Below are 27,592 nucleotides of genomic sequence, written 5' to 3' on the forward strand. Positions count from 1 at the left end.
GCGATAAAGGCTTCCGGGGTCGCTGGCGTTCTGACTGAGTGTCTATAATCTCCATTTCACCGGGGACAAAGGTTGCTTAGTGATAATTGTCCACATTTTGTTTCCTATTGTTTTTTTTTAGTTCATAATTATTTATACTGTTTATTGTAATAAACCCGCCGCAGTTCATCAGTTATAAATTCACCATCATCATATAGGAGTAGTCAAAATCAGATTGAATCTTTGTGTGTGGAAAAATACCAATAACTTACATTTTTGGACATTTTTATTCATAGTTCATGGTTTATAGTTTTACTTCAAATTATTGGCTTGCTACAGAAGCTTAAAGTTTGGAGCACACTCAAAGAGTTCTACTTGACGAAATTATTTTCAAGTTCATGTAGTTGATCTTAGCTTCAAGCCAATGCCAGGTATTAGCTAGACATTGTTTTCTAAAATGTCACCTGTTGTTGTCTGGTTTAAAAAAATTCTATATGTTGTATATAATGATGGTTTAAAAATGTGTTATTAATAGTGTGTGCTTGCATTTGTATGTATAATTTAGACAATTGAGTATTTCAATTACTTAACCTAGTTAGACCATACAAACCTTTGCAACCTATATAGACTACAACAAAAAGGACGTTGAAACCTGTCTCTCTACAACCTTTGTGTTGTCAGTTTATGAACGTGATAAATGAATAATACTAAAGCGATAGCGACAATTACAGCGAGATAAAAAAAAAGACTCACGTGACGCACTTAAGATTTCACTTACCATTGTCCGAGTCAAAGACGTAGTAGACCTTCTCCCAGTTGAAAAACTTGATGACGTCGACCACGGCCCTGACGTAGCTGGGGCTGACCGTGACGTCGTAGTCGTACCCGTCAGACTCGTGGTTGGTGGTGGGCGAGTAGACCACGTAGGGCACGTGCAGGGCGTGGCTGTACGACTGGATGATGTTGTAGGAGCGTGATGAGGAGGAGCCTAGCAAGAGGAAGACCCCAGTCTCCAGGCGACGGCAAACTTTGGGGAAACCATGGGGGGGAAAAAGAAGAAGAAATATGGATATTTAGATGTTTATAGTTAGAAGCTCACCAATGTGATCTTAGTTTTTATAATAAATATTCAAAATATGTTTACCTTTCTTAAAGCAATCAAATACATCAAATGGCACAAAGAAAAGAAAGCGATATAAAGCAAACCCGAAACTACATACAGAATCCTCCACCTCCCCCCTCCCCAAAAAAAAAACTGCGTCAAAATTGAAAGATGGAAGTAAGGGAGATTACAAAGCTTATATCAAATCACTCTGTCTGTCCAGTAAAAAGTTTGTACACGTTATTTCTCCCACACCCAATCTCAGATCAAGCTGAAATGTTGCACAATTATTTCTTTTATCTGACAACACAAGAATAAATTTTAAAAAAATTAAACAATTAGTTAATTAAATATTGGTAATTAATTATTTTGTTTGGTATCTTGAACAAGAGAAAGAACTTGACTGAATTGGTGGTATAAGCTGAATTACAGTGGCCTAGCTAGGGTAAGGGGGAGGATGGGGGAGAATTTGAAAAATCCCACTAGAGCGGGGGGCCAAATAATTGTTGTTTTTTTTACCTTCAATATTAAATATTACGCAAACTGCAGGGGCTCCAAAGACGCCAAGCTCAAGTCCTATTTACAGGTCGCCTCTTTAAAATAAGTTTATAACAATCTTTTATTTTCATAGGGACCTCACTAGCAGAGTGGTCACTATACAAAGAACATGTGTACACATTTGATATTGCTAACACGCTTATGGCTTCTAAAACTTCTAAAAACTAACATTTTACAAGCAATCTTTTGACACTCAATAAACAAAAAGTATATCCAATATCAAATTTCACGATACATTAATCGTCTATTAAACGATATCCTCTGGAGACTTGGCTAAAAACATCAGAGTACAATAACCTTTAACCTTTTTGAACTTTGTTTCTCTCTTCTTCTCTCTTTAGGATTCTTGTTTCTACTTTTTATTTGAGTAGTCAGACATATTGGAGAAAGTTGTCAGAGCGTTAAGCCAAAACAAATCAGAGCTTCTAGTGCATTCGGGATTCATTGGGAAATGACAGGGGCTAGTCTCTGAGGGCATGGTAGAAAGGTCACATACATCAATAGAAACACTTAAAGTTTAGTTTGGTCCACATAGAGATTTTTACCAGAACTTAAACATTCACATTCAGAAATGTGCGCACAACTTTTAGACGTAATACTAACTTGGAAGTCCACTAAATCTAAATCACTAAATCTAAATCATTAAATCTAATCTAGACCACAGAATCTAATCTAAATCTCTATATCTTAATCATAATTTGTAGCATTCACATCATAAACCACTTGGACAAACATAATGTCCTTACTCCATACCAACATAGCTTCAGGAAATATAGATCATGTGAAACACAACTAATAGGACTAATTGATGATTTTTCAAAAGGCTTAGATAACAGTGAGCAAATAGATGCTATCTTACTAGATTTTTCTAAAGCTTTTGACAAAGTTCAACACCATAGTTTGCTTAAATATTCAAATATTTTGTCATCGATTGTCCATTGCATCAGCGAATTAAAGATTTTCTGATAGGGAACAAACTTTAATAATAAATTGATCTAAATCAACACCAATAACAGTAAACTCAGGTGTACCACAAGGAACAGTCTTGGGTCCACTACTATATTTAATTTACATAAATGATTTACCAAATTGCATTAGTTCAGGAACAAAAGTCAGATTATTTGCAGATGATTGCATAATATATAGCACAATAAAAACATAATTAGATGAATTCCAGAAATGGGAATCAAATCGGAGCATGTCTTTCCACCCAGAAAAATGTCAGTTGTTAAGAGTAACAAAAAAACTAAAACAAATTAATACCATTTATCTTATTCATGGTAAACCAGTAACACAGACTAAAAACGCAAAATACCTAGGTGTTATAATAAATGAAAAACTGTCATGAAATCCCCATATTGATGAAACTATATCAAAAGTTCCAACAAAGCATTAGGGTTTATTAAAAGAAATTTCTATAAATCAAATAAGAACATAAAACTAAAATGTTATTTAACCTTGGTTAGGCCAATAATAGAATATTATGCATCCTCCGTTTGGGTCCCCTCAACTCAAGAATACATTAAGAAACTGGTACAGACACAAAATAGAGTAGTGAGATTCATAACAAACGAATATTCATACTTGACTAGAGTAAAATCACTAAATTTAGAAAGCCTTCAGGACAGAAGACTCAAAAGTAAAGTAGCAATTATACATAAAACACTGAACTCTTATCTTCCAATACAAAAACAAAAGCTAATGAAATACTCTGAAAGACATAAAAATCAAGGCATACTCATCGTGCCATATGCTAGGACAAATTTGTACAAATACTCCTTCTTCCCTAGTGCTATTAGAGCATGGAATGGGTTGCCTGAGCTAGCCAGGAAAACCAGTGACTTAGCAGAATTTAAGTCATTGGTTAATATCCATGACTAAATGCATGACGCGTAGGACGGGTGACCGGTCACTTCATCCCCGGTCATTTCATCCCCGGTCACTTCATCCCCGGTCACTTCATCCCCGGTCATTTCATCCCCTGGTCATTTCATCCCCTGGTCACTTCATCCCCTGGTCACTTCATCCCCCGGTCACTTCATCCCCCGGTCACTTCATCCCCCGGTCATTTCATCCCCTGGTCACTTCATCCCCCGATCACTTCATCCCCTGATATTTTCATCACCTGATAATTTTATCTAACAAATTGTAATTTTAAAAAGCATTAAATGAGCAATATTTAATGTATTCCTTTTTTATTTAAATGACAGAGAGAGAGAAAGAGATAGGGAGTGACACCCTAAATATACATGCAAGATTATTTCCAATAAGCACTCAAACAATTAATTTTAAGGCTATAGGAACCTCATCATGACGGGTATGTTCACAACACTAGAGGCCCCCCAACCAGTTTCAATATGTAGAATGAATATCAATAAACAAAATACATACTTACATATACGTGTAGAAATGAAATATCGATAGAAATAAAGTCCTATAACACAATTTGTAACTTTAATGTTTATAAGGAAGACCGCCTTTATTAGAAAAAAATAAAACCTTATTACAAGGCTAAAAATGACTCGCCCATTTTCAAGAAAGAGCGATTGAAAAATCAAATAAAGTGAAACATGGTCGTACTTTCACCACAGCTTGGCCTTTGATGATAAATTATCAGTTGCAAGGTCATAATTATTGTAATCGCACTTCTATCTCTCAAAAGATTCCCACTACTTGCACTACACCTTGGCCTTTGATGATAAGTTATCAGCGGCAAGGTCATAATTATTCTAATCGCATTTCTATCTCTCAAAAGATTCCCACTACTTGCACTACACCTTGGCCTTTAATCATTACGCTATAGATAAGTACACATCCAGATTTACCATATAATATTAGATTTCTCATTAAGAATACAAAGTGGAAGAGGAAACACTATAAACGCATTAGTAATATGTCATAAAATGTAAAAAAGAAAGCATTCTACATAATCATATTTATATATAAAATATTTAATTGGGGATGAAATGACCGGGGGATGAAGTGACCGGGGGATGAAGTGACCAGGGGATGAAATGACCAGAGGATGAAATGACCGGGGATGAAGTGACCGGGGATGAAGTGACCGGGGATGAAATGACCGGGGATGAAGTGACCGGGGATGAAGTGACCGGGGATGAAGTGACCGGGAACCCGTAGGACGTAATCATCTTCTTTTTTGAAGTAACGTCTGTATAAATCACTACTAAAGTAAATTAAAGTTCCCCTTTCAGACCTTGTGATCACTAGATGTAATATAAACCACAAAGTCTAGAACTACAACTACTCAAGTAATTGTCTGTAGATGACCACCAAGTCTACAATTACTAATATAATTGTAGATGACCATTTTAGTTTGCAATGCCCAAGACAACTTACTTGCTTTGATGAGGTCACAGTTGTTGTCGATGTCTGCGCTGTACCAGGAGGCCGTCAGAACCACCCTGTTGGTGCCCCCATCTTTACTGTTGTGTATGTCCAGAAGACGCTTCAAGACGGCTATGATCTCAGTCTCCGAAGAGTCCACTATAATACCTGTTAAAAAAAGAGGTTAAAAAATATTACTACTTCCCACAGTCCAGTACTGGTCACTCTGATGCAAAACTTGATTTAGCCCAGTAGGCCACTCAGGACGATACCAAGTCTGGTGAAAGCGATTTACTCTCGTCGCCTTTTTTTATTTCAGATATTTACAGACTTTCTTGTGAGACATTTTCCACACACAGAAAAACTTTTTATGCAGCTTACAGTGCGATATTTTGCTTTTAATAACGAATGTAAGTTGGATTAAAAAGCATTGGAATATTTTATTACTACCCCCATTCCCCTCCCCGTTTCTCCTCGAGAAAGATTCCTGTGTAAACATACATACAATTCTACATTTTTTAAATATCTTAACGATAGGCCGTTAGATCTAGACCTAGGAGACAATGTGCAAAATGTTCCTGATTATTAATTTTTTAAAACTCTTAAATAATATAACTGAAAACATAAAGTACATTTCAGAGAAATATTTTCTCGCTCTCTAACCAAATATCAATTTCTTTTTGTTTTCTTTGCTTTTAAACTGTTATGCCAGTCAGACTAGGGTGTCCTCCCGTGTGGCTAATGAGCCTGTTATTCTTTTCTCAACGGTATAAAGCAACTGTTACATTTTTAGACCAATCTTTTGTCACTTTAATGTGCAGTAACCAAGCCACAAACATATGTTGAAGTTGAAAATCCTTTTCAATCAATGTTTCATAGTTTACCAAAGCAAGTAGTAGTCATTCTATTTATAGAATGCTAGGCTAAATAGGAAATCAATAATTAATTTCGTACTTTATAGGCATTTTTAAGAAAGTCGGAATTTGAATTGTGCTGGTAACATATATCTATACTGCAAGATTTATTTCCCCTCTCTGATATGGTACAAAATTAATTAATTACCACTACATAATTAATTAAATGTTTAAATTGTAAATTGTTTCATGTTTAGTTAGGAACAAGAAAAACTTGTGAAGTTTGAACTTCAGGCTCTGCAGTGGAAGAAATAACAGGTTCCATATTCATACTAGGCAGAATGAGTGAGTTGATAATAAGCTTTGTAAAAAAATCATTAATTTGATGTGACCTGTGGCTGAATTGCCAAAGCGCATCTCTTCATTTACCATGTCTTGTTATCGTAAATTTATTAAATTTGTTTTCAGTTTAAAAAAAAAACACGCCAAAAAAGATACTTTGAAATCGCTCTTTGATTCTTTGGAATTTTACTTCTTTAAACAATCAAAATAATACCATGGCTTGAATATTTCTTGTCCATGGGCGGATTAGATTAAGGTCAACTCTGAGTTTGTCTGATAACACAAACTCTAATTGTAATCGTGTTGAATAAATGAATTGAATAATTAATGACACAATACTTTGGTGTTTGGCTTTGACATTTTATAAACGATTCAGGTATCTAGTAACATAATGTTAGTCACAATATCATCTAATGGCAGTGGGTCTGTGCACTTTTACACTAGGCCTTCATCCATTTTCATTGACCTCGTTTTAAAAAACAAACATTAGTTTGGCTCACAGTCTGCAGAGTAGAGTATTGTGTGTGTGTGTGTGTGTGTTTTGGTGTGCGCCAGCGTTCAGAAGGAACTGTATCCTGCCCACAAATTGGCTAGTAATAACTCAATAAACATTGATTCGTTTTATATTATGAATGCGCCATTGTTCGATACTTCCGTCCGCACGATAGTGAAACTCCCGGGGAGTGAGTTCCCTTGAGAATCACCGAATGTGAAAATGAAAGGTGGAGATATATTTAGCAAGAAAGAGGAAGATCGAATGACACAGAGATAGGCAGAAAGATAGATAGACATATACAGACAGATCGGAACACTACAAGAGACACAACAGAGTCAGACTGTAGAATCAAGACAAAAAGTTTTCTTCTGACACTACTTCTTAAAGCGTTAGGTTCTTCGAAGTTTACAAAACAATATACATACCAACATACATACATAAATACATACATAAATACATACATACATACATACATACATACCTACATACATACATAAATACATACATACATACATACCTACATACATACATACATACATACATACATACATACATAAATACATACATACATACATACATACATACATACATACATACATACATACATACATACATACATACATAAATACATACATACATACCTACATACATACATACATACATAAATACATACATACATACATACATACATACATACATACATACATACATACATACATACATACATACATAAATACATAAATACATACATACATACATACATACATACATACATAAATACATACATACATACATACATACATACATACATACCTACATACCTACATACATACATACATACATACATACATACATACATACTGTTACGAATCTCACTATCCAGGCTCTCTGCAAACTGCACCATACACCACCAACTTAAAGGACTAGACAACTCAGGGCTCAAAAGTAACGTAACACTTTAATAGTTGAATAAATAACAGCCATTACTGTACAATTGGCAGCACGTACACTGTACAAATATCTCTCCTGTTAATAGCCGTACCGCCGTATCAACTCTTGCACTGGCCTCTCCGTCTCGTTCCGGGCTTGCACTGGGTTCAACAGTTCAGGGCTGACTTCACACACTAGGCTCGTTGTGTCGGACTCGATCGCAGACCAAGATCAAGACGCCAGCCCTCTCAACTGTACTTGACAGTACTCCGCACTGAACCGTCGTAATGCTCCGTACAGAATCACACCGCTGAACTGTGCTGTAGTCGACCGTGTAACTCTTGTAGTGAACCTCCTTTCTGAACCTTGCTGTATTGAGGCCCTTTTCTCGACTGTCTTGACTGCGACACCTCCGCTCTTATATAGGGTCCCTACTGGCCTTCTCGAACCGGACAGAATGCCGCTCGACGTTTCTATGTGGTCATGTGACTACAACTCTCGTGACGCTGCGATCCTTCCCGAACCGTCCTGTTGACACTCGACTCCGGTACGTGACGTTTTGGCGCCGCCGTTTTGGCGCCGCCGTTTTGGCCCCGCCGTTTTGGCGACGGGACGTTTTGGCGCGAGCCGTTTTGGCGACGGGACGTTTTGGCGCGAGATATTATTTGACGATAATTTAATAAGCACGTAGCTTTTTTTAAATGAACCCTTGAATTCCAGCGACTTAGGCAAATAACCATGGTGTCTATGTATACTTAACTTAAAGTATTTTGAGAAACATGGTACATGTATTATATTTTTACTTATTATTAGCAAGTGTTTGGTATGTATAGCTGGAGATACCATACAGTCATTAAATAAACCAATGTTAATGTAAACAAATAATTGAATCAATTTTTGGTCTATCATCGTTTCATTTTGTTTTTAATTTTAAAGTAATATCTTAAAAAAATTTTTGAAAATAAAAGTGTGCCTCTTAATAAAAACACATACACAAGCCAAAATGTTTATTAAAGAAAATGATGTGAAAAACAAACACACATTTACATTTAGTACGTGAAAAATATGTCTTAACATAAACACTCATGCAAAACATAGATATGAATAATTCTTTTAAAAGAAATAATACAATAAACGTACATAATGTATTTCGCGCCAAAACGTCCCGTCGCCAAAACGGCTCGCGCCAAAACGACCTTCGCGCCAAAACGGCGGGGCCAAAACGGCGGCGCCAAAACGGCGGCGCCAAAACGTCCTGCTTCGCTCGACTCGGCTGACAGTCGTAGCTCGTCACGGTTGACCGCTCGTCTAGCGCTGGCCTGGGGCGATTTGCGTCGGCTGACTACACACACACCACTACCCCCATCTGTGCCACCACCAGGTTTACATACATACATACATACATACATACATACATACATACATACATACATATATAAACAGATAGATAGATAGATAGATAGATAGATAGATAGATAGATAGATAGATAGATAGATAGAAAGATAGATAGATAGATAGATAGATAGATAGATAGAAGATAGATAGATAGATAGATAGATAGATAGATAGATAGATAGATAAGATAGATAGATAGATAGATAGATAGATAGATAGATTGAGACCATAAGAACTTAATAGTTTGGCAGTAGAGATTAAAAGGGTAATAGAAAGGTCCAAGTCTACTGGTTCCGTGTTAAAGTAAATTTGACTGGCTGGTTTGTCTTTAAACCGCCAAACATTGGTAAGAATATCATGTCATAGTCTTACACACCATTACACACACATAACCACACACACTATTACACACATAAACACACACAGTAACACACAGTACCAAATTATGTACCAAGAAAAATTCTTTTCTTTTGTTGTTTAACTTCTAAAGTCAAATGGAAGAAAAGACCCTCCAAGTTTTGTCGCAATAACATTGTGTTTGTTCACTTTTCTTATGTTAGAGAGACAGACAGACAGAGACAGACAGACAGACAGAGAGTAAGAGAAAAAAGAGACTGAGGATTAGCCATATAATCTTAAGGAACACAAAACTAAACAAATCTCATGTTAGCAGTTCACAAACATTTGAACTTTAAATCTTTAGAATGTTTCCAACATTAAATCTCAACATAGCTGTTGTTTCCTGTAAATATTCTGTTAAAAAATAAAACAATAGATTTTGTTTCGCAGAGATCTCAAACTTGACATTTCAGATCATTTTTTTTTTATTTTCTAATTACAAAAGCTCAAAGTTATTGTCATTCTTACGTTGTTTTTGTGTGTGTGTTTTGTTGATTTTAATTTTTAACATTTTATCTCATTGGTCATTAGCCATAATGCAAGTTCTTGTCGTGAAGGCTCTGGGAACGTGACATCAATCCAGCGATGAAGATTTCCCATTGAATGCAAGAACTGCGGGGCCCCGTCCGAGGCAGTGAATCAATAGAGCTAGATGAGGTCTCACAGATTACAGGATCTTGATCTTCAAGTTCTAGTATTGTATAAGAAATGTGATGGGGTAAAACTGAATGGTCTTTGTTGTTGACTTGTTTCTTGTTGACGTTTCTGTTTTAAATAGAAATTATGGGATGGAAGGATGCGCTAGGTATAAACAGCGTCTGTCACGAATAGGCAGTAAGAAAGCTCAAACTAAATGGGGTTTATTTCAGGAAAGTTAATTTGAGGCCAAAAGAGACGCCCCCTTTGACCAAAAAAAATTACTTTATCACCCTTCTCAACAGCCAGATATTTTCTAAATTCTGAACTTCAGAAATTCATTCTCTTGGCGTATACAATACATTATTTTCTGATAGTAAGAATGGCGCAAGTTGTATCAAAGATCGTCTAGTTCAGCGAGACATTTTGTAAGGGGGGTGGGGCCTGTTTTACATGCGTAAAATATATTAGCATAACGACGGTTCGTCCCTCCGGAAGACATTTGACTATCCTGATGCAAGTAGGTAGGTACTTTTCGATACATACTCTTAAAAAAAATGTTTCTAATTGATTTTGCTGCTAGAGAGACGGACAGACCTTACGTAGAAAATGAAACGACTTCATTTAATCTTTTTGTTTTTGATTAATACTCAAATATTTATACCTGCAACACAAACACATTTTTGTCTTTCAACACAAGAAAGATAAATGAAATATAAACAACTGTCATGTCAGCGCATTGTGTCCCGGCGTTACTTTAAAAAAAGAAGATGGTTACGTCCTACGAGTCATGCATCTAGTCATGCATGTTAATCAATTTCCTTAAATTCTGCCAAGTCACTGGTTTTCCTGGCTAGCTCAGGCAACCCATTCCATGCTCTAGGGAAGAATGAGCATTGTTCGTTCACACTTGGTAAACATACACACACACACACACAAATCCTAGATTTAACCTTCCTTATTGTTTAGTTTTCTGTTTTAACTAATAGCCTAAATATACTTTAAAAAAACAATAACAACAATAAATCTGTGCGGTTATAAATATTTTTGCCAATCAGATATAATTTGAGAAACTCTGGATTAAACTAAACATGATATTATTTTATGGACTTAAAGACAATCGCATTTATTTATTTTTTATTATGAACCAACAGTTCTTATTGACAATAGTAGTATTAAGATTCCTGAAAGAGAAACAGATTTCAATTCTCCATTTAATGATACTGAATAGGGTAGTATTATTATTGTAGTGAAATAATCAATGGAAGAAATAGATCCCAAAATTGGTAAAAGGAGAGCAGCATTTCGGAGTTTTAAAGACATTGATAAACTAAATATCAGGCTTAATTAGGCTGTTGGGTGGATAGGAGGTTGTGTAGTATGAGCTCTGGACTGTCGTAATGATGGTCCCTGGTTCAAACCTTCCCGTTCCCCTCTCTGCATTACACAGGAGTCTAAGTACTAGAAAAAAAAAGTAGTTTCTTCTTTCAGACCTTGCGATCTATTGGTCATCTGTTTCTGTGGCCCAAGGTGTTCGAGGCCAACACAACGACCAACCGCCTTTACTTTTCCCCAACTAATGTCAGGTGCCCATTAGATCTGGGTGGACTCAGAAGCGAAATTAAAAATCCCAGTCTTCACCTTTCATATTTAAGAATCGTCTTGCTAGAACATACCTAGACAACAAGCAATCTAGGCCACCTTATAATCAAATGTTCTTAAAGATAGCATTTGTAAACTACTCATGCCAGAAAAAAGCCCGACTGACCTAGTATTCAATCTGAATTTTAACAATAAAATATAATAAATATTTGAAAAGAACAGATGTAAATCGAATTAAATGTTCTGTTCAATATAGACCAATATCTGTAAAACTACCTTAAAATTTAATTTTAGTTTAATACAGTATCTCAAAGTTAATGCCTATATTTACATCAGAATTACGTTAGAATTATTTTTCAGAAAATTGACCAAATCTGAGAACAAAATACCCAGAACTTAAATCTTATGAGATCCCTATGAAATCTTATTGAGATAGACTTATGTAAGTAATATTTTTTTGTCCATTAGATAATTTCATGCCTAAACGTCCACAAGGACAAGGAGATGGTTTCTTTAATATGCGGGCGGGCAATGGTTTCTATAATATGTGGGCGGGCGATGGTTTCTGTGCTATGTGGGCGCTGCTTAGAGCTATCATTAAATGTTTATGTCTCAAACGCCACCTTACGCCAATGCCCCAATGCCTCGGTTCTGCCGGCTCTCCTCAGTTTTATCTTTTTTTTTCTCTCTCGAGACTAAAAGCTAGAGGGCGCGTGTGTCTGTGTAAGTGTGTGTGTGTGTGTGTCTGTTAAGGGGATCAGGGAGGGAGTGTGGGGAAAGGTTTTTGGAACGTTGCCTCCTGTTGAGGAGGCTCCTGGTTGATGTCAAACGTAGTGGACAGCGGTCAATAAAAGCCAATGTTCCACTGCAATTGTCTCTCACGCTTCGCGTTAAGTTTTGGATTTTAGTGAGACCCAACACAAGAGACTACAACCTATTAGAGTAAATACCTCAACTCAGCAGAAGGAACTAAAACAGCACATAAGGACACCATTATAACACATCACATAAATAAAACAACACATTAAATAAAGTAGAACAACACATCTTGAAACTCCTACGGTACAACGCTACAGCCCACAAGAAAAGAGCCTCCCAAAAAAATAGGTAAAACTATATCGGAATAGGACGGGTCAGAAACCTTTCTTCCTTTACATTTTTACGGCTGGCTAAAGTGTGGTGATCAAGAAATGTACGCTTGTATCATCCTCGGAATAAGTCAATGCAGCTCTAGATTTAAAATAGTGAGTCTACCAAGGGCCTTACCCTCCAAATAACTCAAACATAAAACTTTTAAAAACTAAAATATGCATATTAAATATGTTTTAAAAGAAAAATGAAATTAAATTTAAAATAACTACCTTTCTTTTAAAGTATCGCATGCAATTGGATATGAGCATTTTCATTCATTAGTGGATCTTTATCAAAGCGTTCGTAAAGTTGTAAGGGCCTTCACAAAAATCTTGTCCAGTGGTCTTCATATACTTAACTCGGGCCCTGACTACAACACAGTATGGTTATTATAACAACACTTTTTAGAAACTACATAGCACATAATAGTAACAGCAAAACATTGCTACAAATTAATACTGAAAAAAAAAACAATGCCGAATAGGAGAGCTATTACTTCTTCTAATAACTTTTTTTTATGTTCTGTTAAGTCAACCAGAAAGTTAAAAGCTGCAGATGTTGAACGCATGTTACATCTTGTCACTTTGAGCTAGACAAAGAAAGGGGAATTAAAAGACGGGGGTGGGGGGGGGGTATAAGGTGCATGTTAAGGAGAGCGGGTCCCACGACATCGTAATTCGCGCATTGTTTCTGGTTAAGTATTAGAATATTTTGATTTTGGACAAAGCTTATCTCAACTCACTCTGTCTGTCTGGTACAAAGCTTATCTCAACTCACTCTGTCTGTCTGGTACAAAACTTATATCAACTCACTCTGTCTGTCTGGTACAAAACTTATATCAACTCACTCTGTCTGTCTGGTACAAAGCTTATCTCAACTCACTCTGTGTGTCTGGTACAAAACTTATATCAACTCACTCTGTGTGTCTGGTACAAAGCTTATCTCAACTCACTCTGTCTGTCTGGTACAAAACTTATATCAACTCACTCTGTGTGTCTGGTACAAAGCTTATCTCAACTCACTCTGTCTGTCTGGTACAAAACTTATATCAACTCACTCTGTCTGTCTGGTACAAATCTTATATCAACTCACTCTGTCTGTCTGGTACAAATCTTATATCAACTCACTCTGTCTGTCTGGTACAAAGCTTATATCAACTCACTCTGTCTGTCTGGTACAAATCTTATATCAACTCACTCTGTCTGTCTGGTACAAAGCTTATATCAACTCACTCTGTCTGACTGGTACAAAGCTTCTATCAACTCACTCTGTCTGTCTGGTACAAAGCTTATCTCAACTCACTCTGTTTGTCTGGTACAAAGCTTATATCAAGTCTCTCTGTCTGTATGGTACAAAACTTATCTCAACTCACTCTGTCTGTCTGGTACAAAGCTTATCTCAACTCACTCTGTCTGTCTGGTACAAAGCTTATATCAAGTCACTCTGTCTGTCTGGTACAAAGCTTATCTCAACTCACTCTGTCTGTCTGGTACAAAGCTTATATCAACTCACTCTGTCTGTCTGGTACAAAGCTTATCTCAAGTCACTCTGTCTGTCTGGTACAAGGCTTATATCAACTCACTCTGTGTGTCTGGTACAAAACATCTATCAACTCGCTCTGTCAGTCTGGTACAAAGCTTATCTCAACTCACTCTGTGTGTCTGGTACAAAACTTCTATCAACTCACTCTGTCTATCTGGTACAAAACTTCTATCAACTCACTCTGTCAGTCTGGTACAAAGCTTATCTCAACTCACTCTGTGTGTCTGGTACAAAACTTCTATCAACTCACTCTGTCTGTCTGGTACAAAACTTCTATGAACTCACTCTGTCTGTCTGGTACAAAGCTTATATGAACTCACTCTGTGTGTCTGGTACAAAGCTTCTATCAACTCACTCTGTCTGTCTGGTACAAAGCTTATATCAACTCACTCTGTCTGTCTGGTACAAAACTTCTATCAACTCACGCTGTGTGTCTGGTACAAAGCTTATATCAACTCACTCTGTCTGTCTGGTACAAAGCTTCTATCAACTCACTCTGTGTGTCTGGTACAAAGCTTATATCAACTCACTCTGTCTGTCTGGTACAAAAATTCTATCAACTCACTCTGTCTGTCTGGTATAAAACTTCTATCAACTCACTCTGTGTGTCTGGTACAAAACGTCTATCAACTCACTCTGTCTGTCTGGTACAAAGCTTATATCAACTCACTCTGTCTGTCTGGTACAAAGCTTATATGAACTCATTCTGTGTGTCTGGTACAAAGCTAATATCAACTCACTCTGTCTGTCTGGTACAAAGCTTCTATCAACTCACTCTGTGTGTCTGGTACAAAACTTCTATCAACTTACTCTGTCTGTCTGGTACAAAGCTTATATCAACTCACTCTCTCTGTCTGGTACAAAGCTTATATCAACTCACTCTGTCTGTCTGGTACAAAGCTTCTATCAACTCACTCTGTGTGTCTGGTACAAAGCTTATATCAACTCACTCTGTCTGTCTGGTACAAAAATTCTATCAACTCACTCTGTCTGTCTGGTATAAAACTTCTATCAACTCACTCTGTGTGTCTGGTACAAAACGTCTATCAACTCACTCTGTCTGTCTGGTACAAAGCTTATATCAACTCACTCTGTCTGTCTGGTACAAAGCTTATATGAACTCATTCTGTGTGTCTGGTACAAAGCTAATATCAACTCACTCTGTCTGTCTGGTACAAAGCTTCTATCAACTCACTCTGTGTGTCTGGTACAAAACTTCTATCAACTTACTCTGTCTGTCTGGTACAAAGCTTATATCAACTCACTCTCTCTGTCTGGTACAAAGCTTATATCAACTCACTCTGTCTGTCTGGTACAAAGCTTCTATCAACTCACTCTGTGTGTCTGGTACAAAGCTTATATCAACTCACTCTGTCTGTCTGGTACAAAAATTCTATCAACTCACTCTGTCTGACTGGTACAAAAATTCTATCAACTTACTCTGTCTGTCTGGTATAAAGCTTATATCAACTCACTCTGTGTGTCTGGTACAAAGCTTATATGAACTCACTCTGTGTGTCTGGTACAAAGCTAATATCATCTCACTCTGTCTGTCTGGTACAAAGCTTCTATCATCTCACTCTGTCTGTCTGGTACAAAACTTCTATCAACTCACTCTGTCTGTCTGGTACAAAGCTTCTATCAACTCACTCTGTCTGTCTGGTACAAAGCTTATATCAACTCACTCTGTGTGTCTGGTACAAAGCTTATATCAACTCACTCTGTCTGTCTGGTACAAAGCTTCTATCAACTCACTCTGTCTGTCTGGTACAAAGCTTCTATCAACTCACTCTGTGTGTCTGGTACAAAGCTTATATCAACTCACTCTGTGTGTCTGGTACAAAGCTTATATCAACTCACTATGTCTGTCTGGTACAAAGCTTATATCAACTCTGTCTGTCTGGTACAAAGCTTCTATCAACTCACTCTGTGTGTCTGGTACAAAGCTTATATCAACTCACTCTGTCTGTCTGGTACAAAGCTTATATCAACTCACTCTGTCTGTCTGGTACAAAGCTTATATCAACTCACTCTGTCTGTCTGGTACAAAGCTTATATCAACTCTGTCTGTCTGGTACAAAGCTTCTATCAACTCACTCTGTGTGTCTGGTACAAAACTTCTATCAACTCACTCTGTGTGTCTGGTACAAAGCTTATATCAACTCACTCTGTGTGTCTGGTACAAAGCTTATATCAACTCACTCTGTGTGTCTGGTACAAAGCTTATATCAACTCACTCTGTATGGTACAAAGCTTATATCAACTCACTCTGTGTGTCTGGTACAAAACTTCTATCAACTCACTCTGTGTGTCTGGTACAAAGCTTATATCAACTCACTCTGTATGGTACAAAGCTTATATCAACTCACTCTGTGTGTCTGGTACAAAACTTCTATCAACTCACTCTGTGTGTCTGGTACAAAGCTTATATCAACTCACTCTGTGTGTCTGGTACAAAACTTCTATCAACTCACTCTGTGTGTCTGGTACAAAGCTTATATCAACTCACTCTGTGTGTCTGGTACAAAGCTTATATCAACTCACTCTGGTAATAAGTTTGATTTTTTTCTCCCATTTCCCATTCTTGGATTAAATTGAAACTTTGCATAATTATTCATTGTACCTGACAAAACAGGAACCAATAAACAAAACTTAACCAATTATTCAATAAATTTGTCAGTCTCCCATTTCCCATTCTCGGATCAAGTTAAAATTCTGCATAATTAGTCCTAAAGTCTATGACAACATACGAATCAATAAAAAAAGTAATTCATTGGTTATTTTTGTATTACATAGTATATGAACAAACGGCTCCTACTATCTTGAGATAAATAACAGTAATAATGTTCTTTTTCTTAGATAAGCTTTGATTTTTTTAAATATTCTTTTTTTTTCTTTTGATTCGTATTGAATTTAGTCAAAGTAATATGTACAGTCAATACTCACTCTTTCTTTCAAATTAAATAAGCACTCACTCTTTCTTACATAATTCTCTTGTTTTTTTAAGTGTAAAAAAGTACTATTTTTAGTGCCCCTAAGTACTTATTCTTTTCTTGAAAGTCACTAATTACTTTTTTTTTTCAAAACTAGTATTCCTAAAAAATAAATGTATTTTTCCGGATAGTTTTTTTCTGCTTCTCTAACTTTTTTTTAAGTACTTGGAAGTGCCTCTGTTTTTCTTCATCAATTACTTTTCTCAAAATCACTGACCTACACATTTCATTATTCCCCCCACTTCCCCCCCCCCCCTTCTGTCCGTCTGTTTCTATTTTGAGCTGCCTACTGCCTTCATATACTATCTGACTCTGGTTCAATACTGACTACATCCGGGACTACATGGTCAATGATTGACGGGTGGACAACAAACACCAGCACCCTTTAGAAAGCCATTATCCGTCTCTTCAGGAGAAGCCTGGTGACAGATGATGGTCAATTGGTCATCAATTTAAGTCACTCGACCCCATGTGGTAACAGAAATACATTCAGTCCAAATGGCAGTCATTACGTGGGTGAACGGTCGAGCATTGAGTTGTTGTCCCTTTTTAATGGCCCGCCCTTTCTTTAATGCAGCTGAAACACGAGCTCTCGGTGGTTCTAAACTTTAGAGGGAAAGACCCAATGCTTCGTAAATTGCCTAAAAGAGCACAGAGATTCTTATGAACATACAAAACGATATTTGCTATAGAACAGGGCCGGATTTAAGTATGTTGAGTCTCAGGGTCAGGATTTTTGTGGATGCTCATGCACTTTTTCGAAAGTTTTTAGAAAACTCCACTAATTAGTAATAATGCTTCTATCTAAATGTATGCCATATTATACAAGAAAAAAATAGAGTAGCCCTACTTGAAAATTTGTTTTATCTTAGTTTCCTGCGTATTTAAAAAAAAAAAAACAACTTTTTACGACGCTTATATCAACTCCCTCTGTCTATCTTTCTGGTAAAAAGTTTGAACATGTTTTTTTTTCTCCCAATACCCATTCTCGGATAAAGTTAAAACTTTGCACAATTATTCATTGAAACTGACAACAGGCCTAAACAAATAGTTGCAATCCGAGATCAGAGATGTGTAGGCCTAAACTAATAGTTGCGATCCGAGATCAGAGATGTGTAGGCCTAAACTAATAGTTGCAATCCGAGATCAAAGATGTATAGGGCTAAACTAATAGTTGCAATCCGAGATCAGAGATGTGTAGGCCTAAAGTAATAGTTGCGATCCGAGATCAGAGATGTGTAGGCCTAAACTAATAGTTGCAATCCGAGATCAGAGATGTGTAGGCCTAAACTAATAGTTGCAATCCGAGATCAGAGATGTGTAGGCCTAAACTAATAGTTGCGATCCGAGAACAGAGATGTGTAGGCCTAAACTAATAGTTCCGATCCGAGATCAGAGATGTGTAGGCCTAAACTAATAGTTGCAATCCGAGAACAGAGATGTGTTGGCCTAAACTAATAGTTGCAATCCGAGATCAGAGATGTGTTGGCCTAAACTAATAGTTGCAATCCGAGATCAGAGATGTGTTGGCCTAAACTAATAGTTGCAATCCGAGATCAGAGATGTGTTGGCCTAAACTAATAGTTGCAATCCGAGATCAGAGATGTGTTGGCCTAAACTAATAGTTGCAATCCGAGATCAGAGATGTGTTGGCCTAAACTAATAGTTGCAATCCGAGATCAGAGATGTGTTGGCCTAAACTAATAGTTGCAATCCAAGATCAGAGATGTGTTGGCCTAAACTAATAGTTGCAATCCGAGATCAGAGATGTGTTGGCCTAAACTAATAGTTGCAATCCGAGAACAGAAATGTGTAGTCCTAAACTAATAGTTCCAATCCGAGATTAGAGATGTGTAGGCCTAAACTAATAGTTGCGATCCGAGATCAGAGATGTGTTGGCCTAAACTAATAGTTGCAATCCGAGATCAGAGATGTGTAGTCCTAAACTAATAGTTCCAATCCGAGATTAGAGATGTGTAGGCCTAAACTAATAGTTGCAATCCGAGAACAGAGATGTGTAGTCCTAAACTAATAGTTGCGATCCGAGATCAGAGATGTGTTGGCCTAAACTAATAGTTGCAATCCGAGATCAGAGATGTGTAGTCCTAAACTAATAGTTCCAATCCGAGATCAGAGATGTGTAGGCCTAAACTAATAGTTGCAATCCGAGATCAGAGATGTGTAGGCCTAAACTAATAGTTCCGATCCGAGATCAGAGATGTGTAGGCCTAAACTAATAGTTGCAATCCGAGAACAGAGATGTGTTGGCCTAAACTAATAGTTGCAATCCGAGATCAGAGATGTGTTGGCCTAAACTAATAGTTGCAATCCGAGATCAGAGATGTGTTGGCCTAAACTAATAGTTGCAATCCGAGATCAGAGATGTGTTGGCCTAAACTAATAGTTGCAATCCGAGATCAGAGATGTGTTGGCCTAAACTAATAGTTGCAATCCGAGAACAGAGATGTGTAGTCATAAACTAATAGTTCCAATCCGAGATTAGAGATGTGTAGGCCTAAACTAATAGTTGCGATCCGAGATCAGAGATGTGTTGGCCTAAACTAATAGTTGCAATCCGAGATCAGAGATGTGTAGTCCTAAACTAATAGTTCCAATCCGAGATCAGAGATGTGTAGGCCTAAACTAATAGTTGCAATCCGAGATCAGAGATGTGTAGGCCTAAACTAATAGTTCCGATCCGAGATCAGAGATGTGTAGGCCTAAACTAATAGTTGCAATCCGAGATCAGAGATGTGTTGGCCTAAACTAATAGTTGCAATCCGAGATCAGAGATGTGTTGGCCTAAACTAATAGTTGCAATCCGAGATCAGAGATGTGTTGGCCTAAACTAATAGTTGCAATCCGAGCTCAGAGATGTGTTGGCCTAAACTAATAGTTGCAATCCGAGATCAGAGATGTGTTGGCCTAAACTAATAGTTGCAATCCGAGATCAGAGATGTGTTGGCCTAAACTAATAGTTGCAATCCGAGATCAGAGATGTGTTGGCCTAAACTAATAGTTGCAATCCGAGAACAGAGATGTGTAGTCCTAAACTAATAGTTCCAATCCGAGATTAGAGATGTGTAGGCCTAAACTAATAGTTGCGATCCGAGATCAGAGATGTGTTGGCCTAAACTAATAGTTGCAATCCGAGATCAGAGATGTGTAGTCCTAAACTAATAGTTCCAATCCGAGATTAGAGATGTGTAGGCCTAAACTAATAGTTGCTATCCGAGATCAGAGATGTGTTGGCCTAAACTAATAGTTGCAATTCGAGATCAGAGATGTGTAGGCCTAAACTAATAGTTCCAATCCGAGATCAGAGATGTGTAGGCCTAAACTAATAGTTGCGATCCGAGATCAGAGATGTGTAGGCCTAAACTAATGGTTGCAATCCGAGATCAGAGATGTGTAGGCCTAAACTAATAGTTCCAATCCGAGATCAGAGATGTGTAGGCCTTAACTAATAGTTGCGATCCGAGATCAGAGATGTGTAGGCCTAAACTAATAGTTCCAATCCGAGATCAGAGATGTGTAGGCCTAAACTAATAGTTCCAATCCGAGAACAGAGATGTGTAGGCCTAAACTAATAGTTGCAATCCGAGATCAGAGATGTGTAGGCCTAGATAAATCCAAACGACAGTCCAGCGCTCAAGCCGCACGACCGTGCAGCCATGCGTTATGCGGATACTATGAACATAATTCATAAAAGACAAAATTCCATTTAGAATATAGAATAATTTAATGACAAATGACAAGAATGTGACTTGTAGAATAGACCTACACAAAGTATACTTTTGATACATTGACACAATATAAATCTATCCACAGTGAAAGTATAGAAATAAATACATTAGTAAATCCTTTTGAAGTGACTTTTTTAAAGATACAATCACTCCTTTTCTTCTATTTTTTTGTTTTGACGTTTCTGTGGCATTTTGGGTATTAGAGAAAAATCTCTTTGCAGCTTCTTGTGTGACTAAAGAGGCCATTCCTTGATACACAGCTGCGGTTACAGGTTGGGCATCTGTAATCACAAGACGCCGTTGCATTTTCACCCTTCTTTCTAGTACTGTTGTGTATGGCATCTGCGATCCAGGACCCTTCCTTTATGCTCTCTCTCCACATGGATCTATCCAGTGCCACTTTTCGCCAGTTGTAAGTTTCTATATTGAAGAGCTTTATGTCACGTTTGCATAGGCCATCAAAGTTTTTATCTAGAAAATGCGTGACGTGAAATACATTTTTATTGTTCTTATATTTAATTACAAATTGAAACTTGTCAAAGATTATTCTATAACACAGAAGGACGAATGATCAGATGAGCTTCCATGAGCGCTGTCTTCCTGTCTCACGTATCACAAAGATAAAAACATTGGATCATGTTAAAAGTCAATGCAATGGTCAGAATCATTACTAGGAGTCAACTTCAAAGGAGTCTAAACAGTTTCCAAAAGTTTACGTTTGCTTACATCATGTGCGTCGTGAATCTTATTTGTTGGTATTGTTATCACTGACAGAAGAATACTGGCTGGGAACCTGAGCTCAATATTTCTAGAACAACCCACACGGGCTATTAAAAAAAACAAAAAAAAACTCGGCATTAGTTTTTTTGCATACGTTAAGGTTCCTGAACATCGCAATGTCAAGGTCATACTATGGAAGCTGCTTATGTTTACCAGGGTTATAAAGTTGTCTAGTGTTGCCTTTAGGACACCTATGCACACTTCTGTGGCATCTACATTGGAGGATGTGCATGTTTGCACATTTACGGAGCTTTCTGTAGCTTTATATCGAGTCTTCAGTGGGTTCTACGGCCGTTTCAATAAGCTAATTAACAGAAGCATGTACAGTCAACTATAATATTCTATTAGATGGCAGGAGAGCCGCGGGTTGTCCTCTCTTGTCCGATGATGTGCATGAGTGAAGTCAAAAAAAGATCCCATCAGCTAGGAAAGAACAGAACAGACGACCTAAGGAACTGATCCTGTGGATGGCGGACGGTGAAAAGATCAGCAGAAGAGAAACTTTTAAAAAACGCAGCAACGTCTGTTAATAATAAACAATTTCCCGCCAAGTGACCGTTGATATGTATCAAGTGTATCAAGTGTATCAAGTCTTTTTAGTCACAGGAAAAGTTATTAAAGTGATTTTACTTCATCTAAGATGTCAATATCTCTGATACTAATCAATGTATCACATTATTAGTTATTATTATCCTAAGGAAGACAAGTTCCTTATCAAATCCCCATTTTTTTCCTCGTAAAACTGTTTTATTTCCTTATTTCAAATTGTACAATGAAGAGAAAACAATTTAATGGTTCTTTAAAAGAATGAACTTGTTGCAAACGTGAAACGTTATTCAGACATTGTTCATTGACATTCCACTTTGTCTTTACCAAATATTGACTTTTTAAAGACCACCAACTGCTCCGTTGATTTCTCTTTATGTTTACAACTTTTTTTGTTGGAGAGGGAAGTTGTAAAATAAAGCCTTTTTTTAATCACGCACTTCAAAAAGTCGTTAATATCTCCAGCTCATTTTTTAGAAGTCGTCAGTTAGGAGATTTTATTTATGTAGGTTAGAGGCGACTATCATCTACGGTAGTATACGTTGAATTTTTTTTTCTTATTTAGTATTTGTGTAGCTAAATCAATTTCTTTTACCTAACACAAAGGACAGCAAAACAAAGTGACCAAGACTTATGAGGGTGGCACTCGTCATAATGTAACGTTCCATATTATGTTCTTCACCTGAGCCAAACGTTTTGATTGATATTGTTGAGCGAATACAAGAAATCCAACTCTCACTTTTCCCCCCAGAAACATTGTTATAATGTTTAAATTTACACTAAGGTTAAAAAAAACTGCGTTCCAAACTTTTGAAGTTTGTGCCGCTAGGTTTAATTAGAAGGACAAGTATACCTAATCATACATTAAATGTGAATAAATTGTGTATATATTTATTTTGCAATAGTTTAAAAATAGGTTTAAATAATAATAATATTCTCTCTCTCTCTATATATATATACTTCGAAGCAATTCTATTTTACAAAAGTTGTTTATTTAATTAATACTAGTCGACCGGCGGCGTAGCTTACGCAACTATTTTACAGGGCCGACCTTAGGCCACTGCAACCTATGCGACCGCAGTGGGCCCCGCACTTTTATAGGACCCGCGCTAATTTTAGTTGTTTAAATTATTAAATTAAACCATTTGATAACTTACAACAGATTTCTCGCGGCCTCCTGTCGATTTAACAGGAGCTCCTGGAAATCTCCTGAAATTGCAAAATATACGAAAAAGTCCTGGAAATATCTGGAAATGATTCAAATGTTTTGAAAACTCATACAAATCTCCTGAAATATATACACGAAAATTGTCATTTTGGGGTGTCATTCAATATGAAAAACACCAATCCTACGCGCGATAAAAAAACAAAAAAAAAAACAAAACGGCATTATGCAATACCCGCAATTGTGGAATCTAGTGAAAGAAGCTTCTCGCACCTCAAACTAATGAAGAATTACTTGAGATCAACAATTCTCGTAGATAGATTGAAACATTTGGTAATTCTTGCTATTGAGCATGATCAATGTAGGAAACAGAATTCTTATGATATACTGTATGGCTTCACTACACGCAAGGCTCGTAAAGTAATTCTGTAGGTAGTAAAGAATGAATAAAATGCAAAGACGCATTTTTTTCTAATACAAATTCTTAATTTTCACTTATTATCCGTATCCCTACCCAAACTTGGCCCCGCGAAATCCATTTCGCATAGGGCTCTACAATGGTTAAGTCCGGCCCTGCTATTTAGTGACGGATGAATACTACTCCCCCCCCCCCCCTTTTCCTGTCCCTCTTTTTTTTTCACCTGGTACATTACCTAGGATAACTGCCTTCGTCCGAGTTGCAAAACTAAAAGAGTGATCTTTCCATAGTGTCCAAACATTTGAGCGTGCTCTGTGGCCTAGATAGTTACTACAGAGTACCTCCCCCACTCCTTTTTTATTTTAACGTGAGGTAGAAATAAAAATAAAAAAAAGTGATATTTCTTGGTTACAACGGTCCGGCCCTGCATATTTTGTGTTCTACCCCCCCCCCTCTTGTTTTTTCTATAAGAGAGTGATCTTTCCTTTATTTCTTCTTCTCGTTTAAACTGTTGAGGGAAGAAGAGAATTATATATATAGAATCTAGAAAAATGTTACTTAAAACTCTGCCGAATGATTAGGTTACACCAGTGATGCCCAAAATACGGCCCACGGGCCAGATCTATGGTCCCATCCGGCTCGCCGAAAATTCAGTAGAAAGTTTAGGAAATCACTTTTTTAAAAGTTGTAAATATATATATTAACGTACGTTAGAGCCCTCACGTTTTCTCTGATAGATTGGTAACATAACCTTTAACTTTTGTATGTTTGTGAACTGGGACTTTGAAAGTAGAAAACGTGAACGGATCTTTATTTGTGTGTGGAACATGATTCTAAGTCAACATATTTGTTTCAGAAAGAAAGTGTGCTCTCTTTTTTTTTTTTTTTTTTAAACCCAGATAATTAAAAAAATAAAAAAAAATATGGCGGCATTCTTGATTTGAGCCGCGAATAAAAGATTGTTAAATTACGCCTAGAGATTAAAGAATATTTACCAAAAAAGAGACAAGAAAATGAGTCGGTGTAAGCATAGCAATGAAGCCATTTTCCGATGCGTCAAAAAACAGGATGAACTTGACATATCTCTTACTCAATGTAAGTACTAGATACCTACGTGTCTCTAATCAAATAGTTTCAAGTCAATTTCATCTCGTCTTTTGTACCTTTTCGTTGAAGTGGCCCCCGACACAAGCACGTGCCCGGTGGGTATTTCAATCAGAGAAACTAAACTGGGAATGAACAGTTTTAATCAGAGAAATAAAACTGAGAATTAACAGTTTTAATCAGAGAAACTAAACTGAGAATTAACAGTTTTAATCAGAGAAACTAAACTGAGAATGAACAGTTTGAATCAGAGAAACTAAACTGAGAATTAACAGTTTGAATCAGAGAAACTAAACTGGGAATGAACAGTTTGAATCAGAGAAACTAAACTGAGAATTAACAGTTTGAATCAGAGAAACTAAACTGTGAATTGACAGTTTTAATCAGAGAAACTAAACTGAGAATTGACAGTTTGAATCAGAGAAACTAAACTGGGAATGAACAGTTTGAATCAGAGAAACTAAACTGAGAATTAACAGTTTGAATCAGAGAAATTAAACTGAGAATTAACAGTTTTAATCAGAGAAACTAAATTCAGTATTTACAGTTTGAATCAGAGAAACTAAACTGGGAATGAACAGTTTGAATCAGAGAAACTAAACTGGGAATGAACAGTTTGAATCAGAGAAACTAAACTGAGAATTAACAGTTTGAATCAGGCTGAATGCGAGTTTTATAGAATAATTTAAATTTGAAGATCAGTATTAGGACTATCGATAATAAATAATTGACTTGAACCTTAAGCTGGCAGTATAGGGCGTATAAATTTGAATATATAAATCGTGGGTCTCTGCTACTCATTATCCCTATCACATTTATTGAATGTGTTTGGTGTATATTAACTTCATGCAACTCTCTTCTCTTCCTTGGACACGTAAAGTAACAAGTTCTAGGTCTCAGTCGCGGATTTATATATATATGTTGTTTATTTAGACAGCCATGGAATATTAAAAGTTATTATTTAACAAACATAGTTAAAGCAACTGCAGGCCGCAAGCTGCACCAGGACACGAAGCCAAGCCTTATTGCCTTAAATTCTAGAGCTTCACTGTTTCTATGGCTGGAGGTTAACAATGGTGTCATGTAAACAGCGCAAAAAAACAAGTTCTGTAACCCTTTCATCTTATGTTAGGTACCCCTAAGAATTGGGAGCACATAGAATTGTACTAGGAATGTCTAAGTGGGAAGCCAACTCGAGACCATTCAGTCCGGCCACCACCTAGGTCTGGTAGTTCGTAATATTATTTAGCTGAAATTGTATGAATTATTTCATTTCATCAACAATTTCTCTTCAGTCATTTTAGATGTACTGAGTATATTCCGGCATCTATCGGGCGACGCCGTGAAACAATCTCTCTGAAAATTGACTTAAAAAAAAAAAAAAAAAAACCCTTAAAAACAGGACGAACGAAGCCAGGACTGAAATGTAGACTGACCTATAAAACAAATACAAGCCTTCGTTTTCTCACAACAACTTTCAACCTTCCCTCTCATCCTTCTTCATCTTTCTCACCCCCCCCCCCCCAATCAAATATCTAACGGTTTTAGGCAGAAACATGTTTAAGTGCAAAGTAATCTCTCAATAAAAACTTCTTGGTTCGTCCTAGTGGCGCCTTCCTTGCTCCGCACAATCCCAATAAGCCTGAGTTCAGACGGAGATATAAAATAATGATCGTCAGGCAATCTTCAATCTCCAGTGAGTCTCGGATCTTTTATTCCCAGATCTCCATTTGGTGCTTTAGGATAGCTGTTCCCAGATCTATATGTAAGGATCACTATGCTGAGGCTACTAGATATGTCTTGGTGTCCAGATCTCTTCATTAGGATTATCATATCTCTATGGAAGGGGTCCCTGATCATTATGTTGTGGTTCCTAGATCAATATTCCGATATTTCTAGAACATAGTGCACAGGTTCCCAGACAATTATTCTGTTGTTCCCAGATCATTATGTTGAGGTTCCCAGATCATTATGCTGAAGTTTTCAGATCGTTATGTTAAGGTTTCCAGATCATTTTGAAACATTTAGCTGAGGTTCCTAGAGCATTATCCTGTGTTACCCAAATCATTATGCTAATGTTACCATATATCTACTATAATGTACCCTAATCTCTATGCAGTGATTGCCAGATCACTGTCATGGCTTCTAATGCTGCAGGAGTGAGAATCTCTGACAAATACTTAATTTGAAGAAGTGATTTAAACAAAAATCTTTTAACTTTAAAATGCAAATATAAATTTTTAAAAATGTTTTCTATATAAAGCGCGTCTGGCATATTACTTGATGGCATTTAAAATGTCATGACATTTACATCAGATATTTTAGAGTTTAAGTTCGTGTCAGAAGCAATGAAATGAAGAGATGATGAAGTCATGGATATTTTTTTAATTTAGACAGATAAAAAAATATATATTGCGTGATTCTAAAAAAAAAAGTCTGTATGTTTTCTGGTGGTCGATATGTCTTTGTATGAGTGTTGTTGTTTTTTTTGTAATACATTAGTCATTGTCTCTTGATCTCTACGAGTT

The 27,592-nt window shown here is 36.8% G+C and overlaps 1 protein-coding gene across 1 annotated transcript in view; it reads right to left on the reverse strand.

Moving 5' to 3' along the window:
- Positions 1–27,592, reverse strand: part of LOC106067466 (glutamate receptor 2-like) — a 265,994-nt gene that overhangs the window by 165,330 nt on the left and 73,072 nt on the right. The window contains exons 3-4 of the mRNA XM_056037759.1: positions 4,997–5,152; positions 758–1,006 (exon numbers count right to left, since the gene is read on the reverse strand). Coding sequence (XP_055893734.1) covers positions 758–1,006; positions 4,997–5,152 — 405 coding nt within the window. The remainder of the gene's footprint in view (positions 1–757; positions 1,007–4,996; positions 5,153–27,592) is intronic.

Source organism: Biomphalaria glabrata, chromosome 8 (assembly GCF_947242115.1).
Source record: "Biomphalaria glabrata chromosome 8, xgBioGlab47.1, whole genome shotgun sequence".
In the NCBI taxonomy this organism is placed as follows: domain Eukaryota; kingdom Metazoa; phylum Mollusca; class Gastropoda; family Planorbidae; genus Biomphalaria; species Biomphalaria glabrata.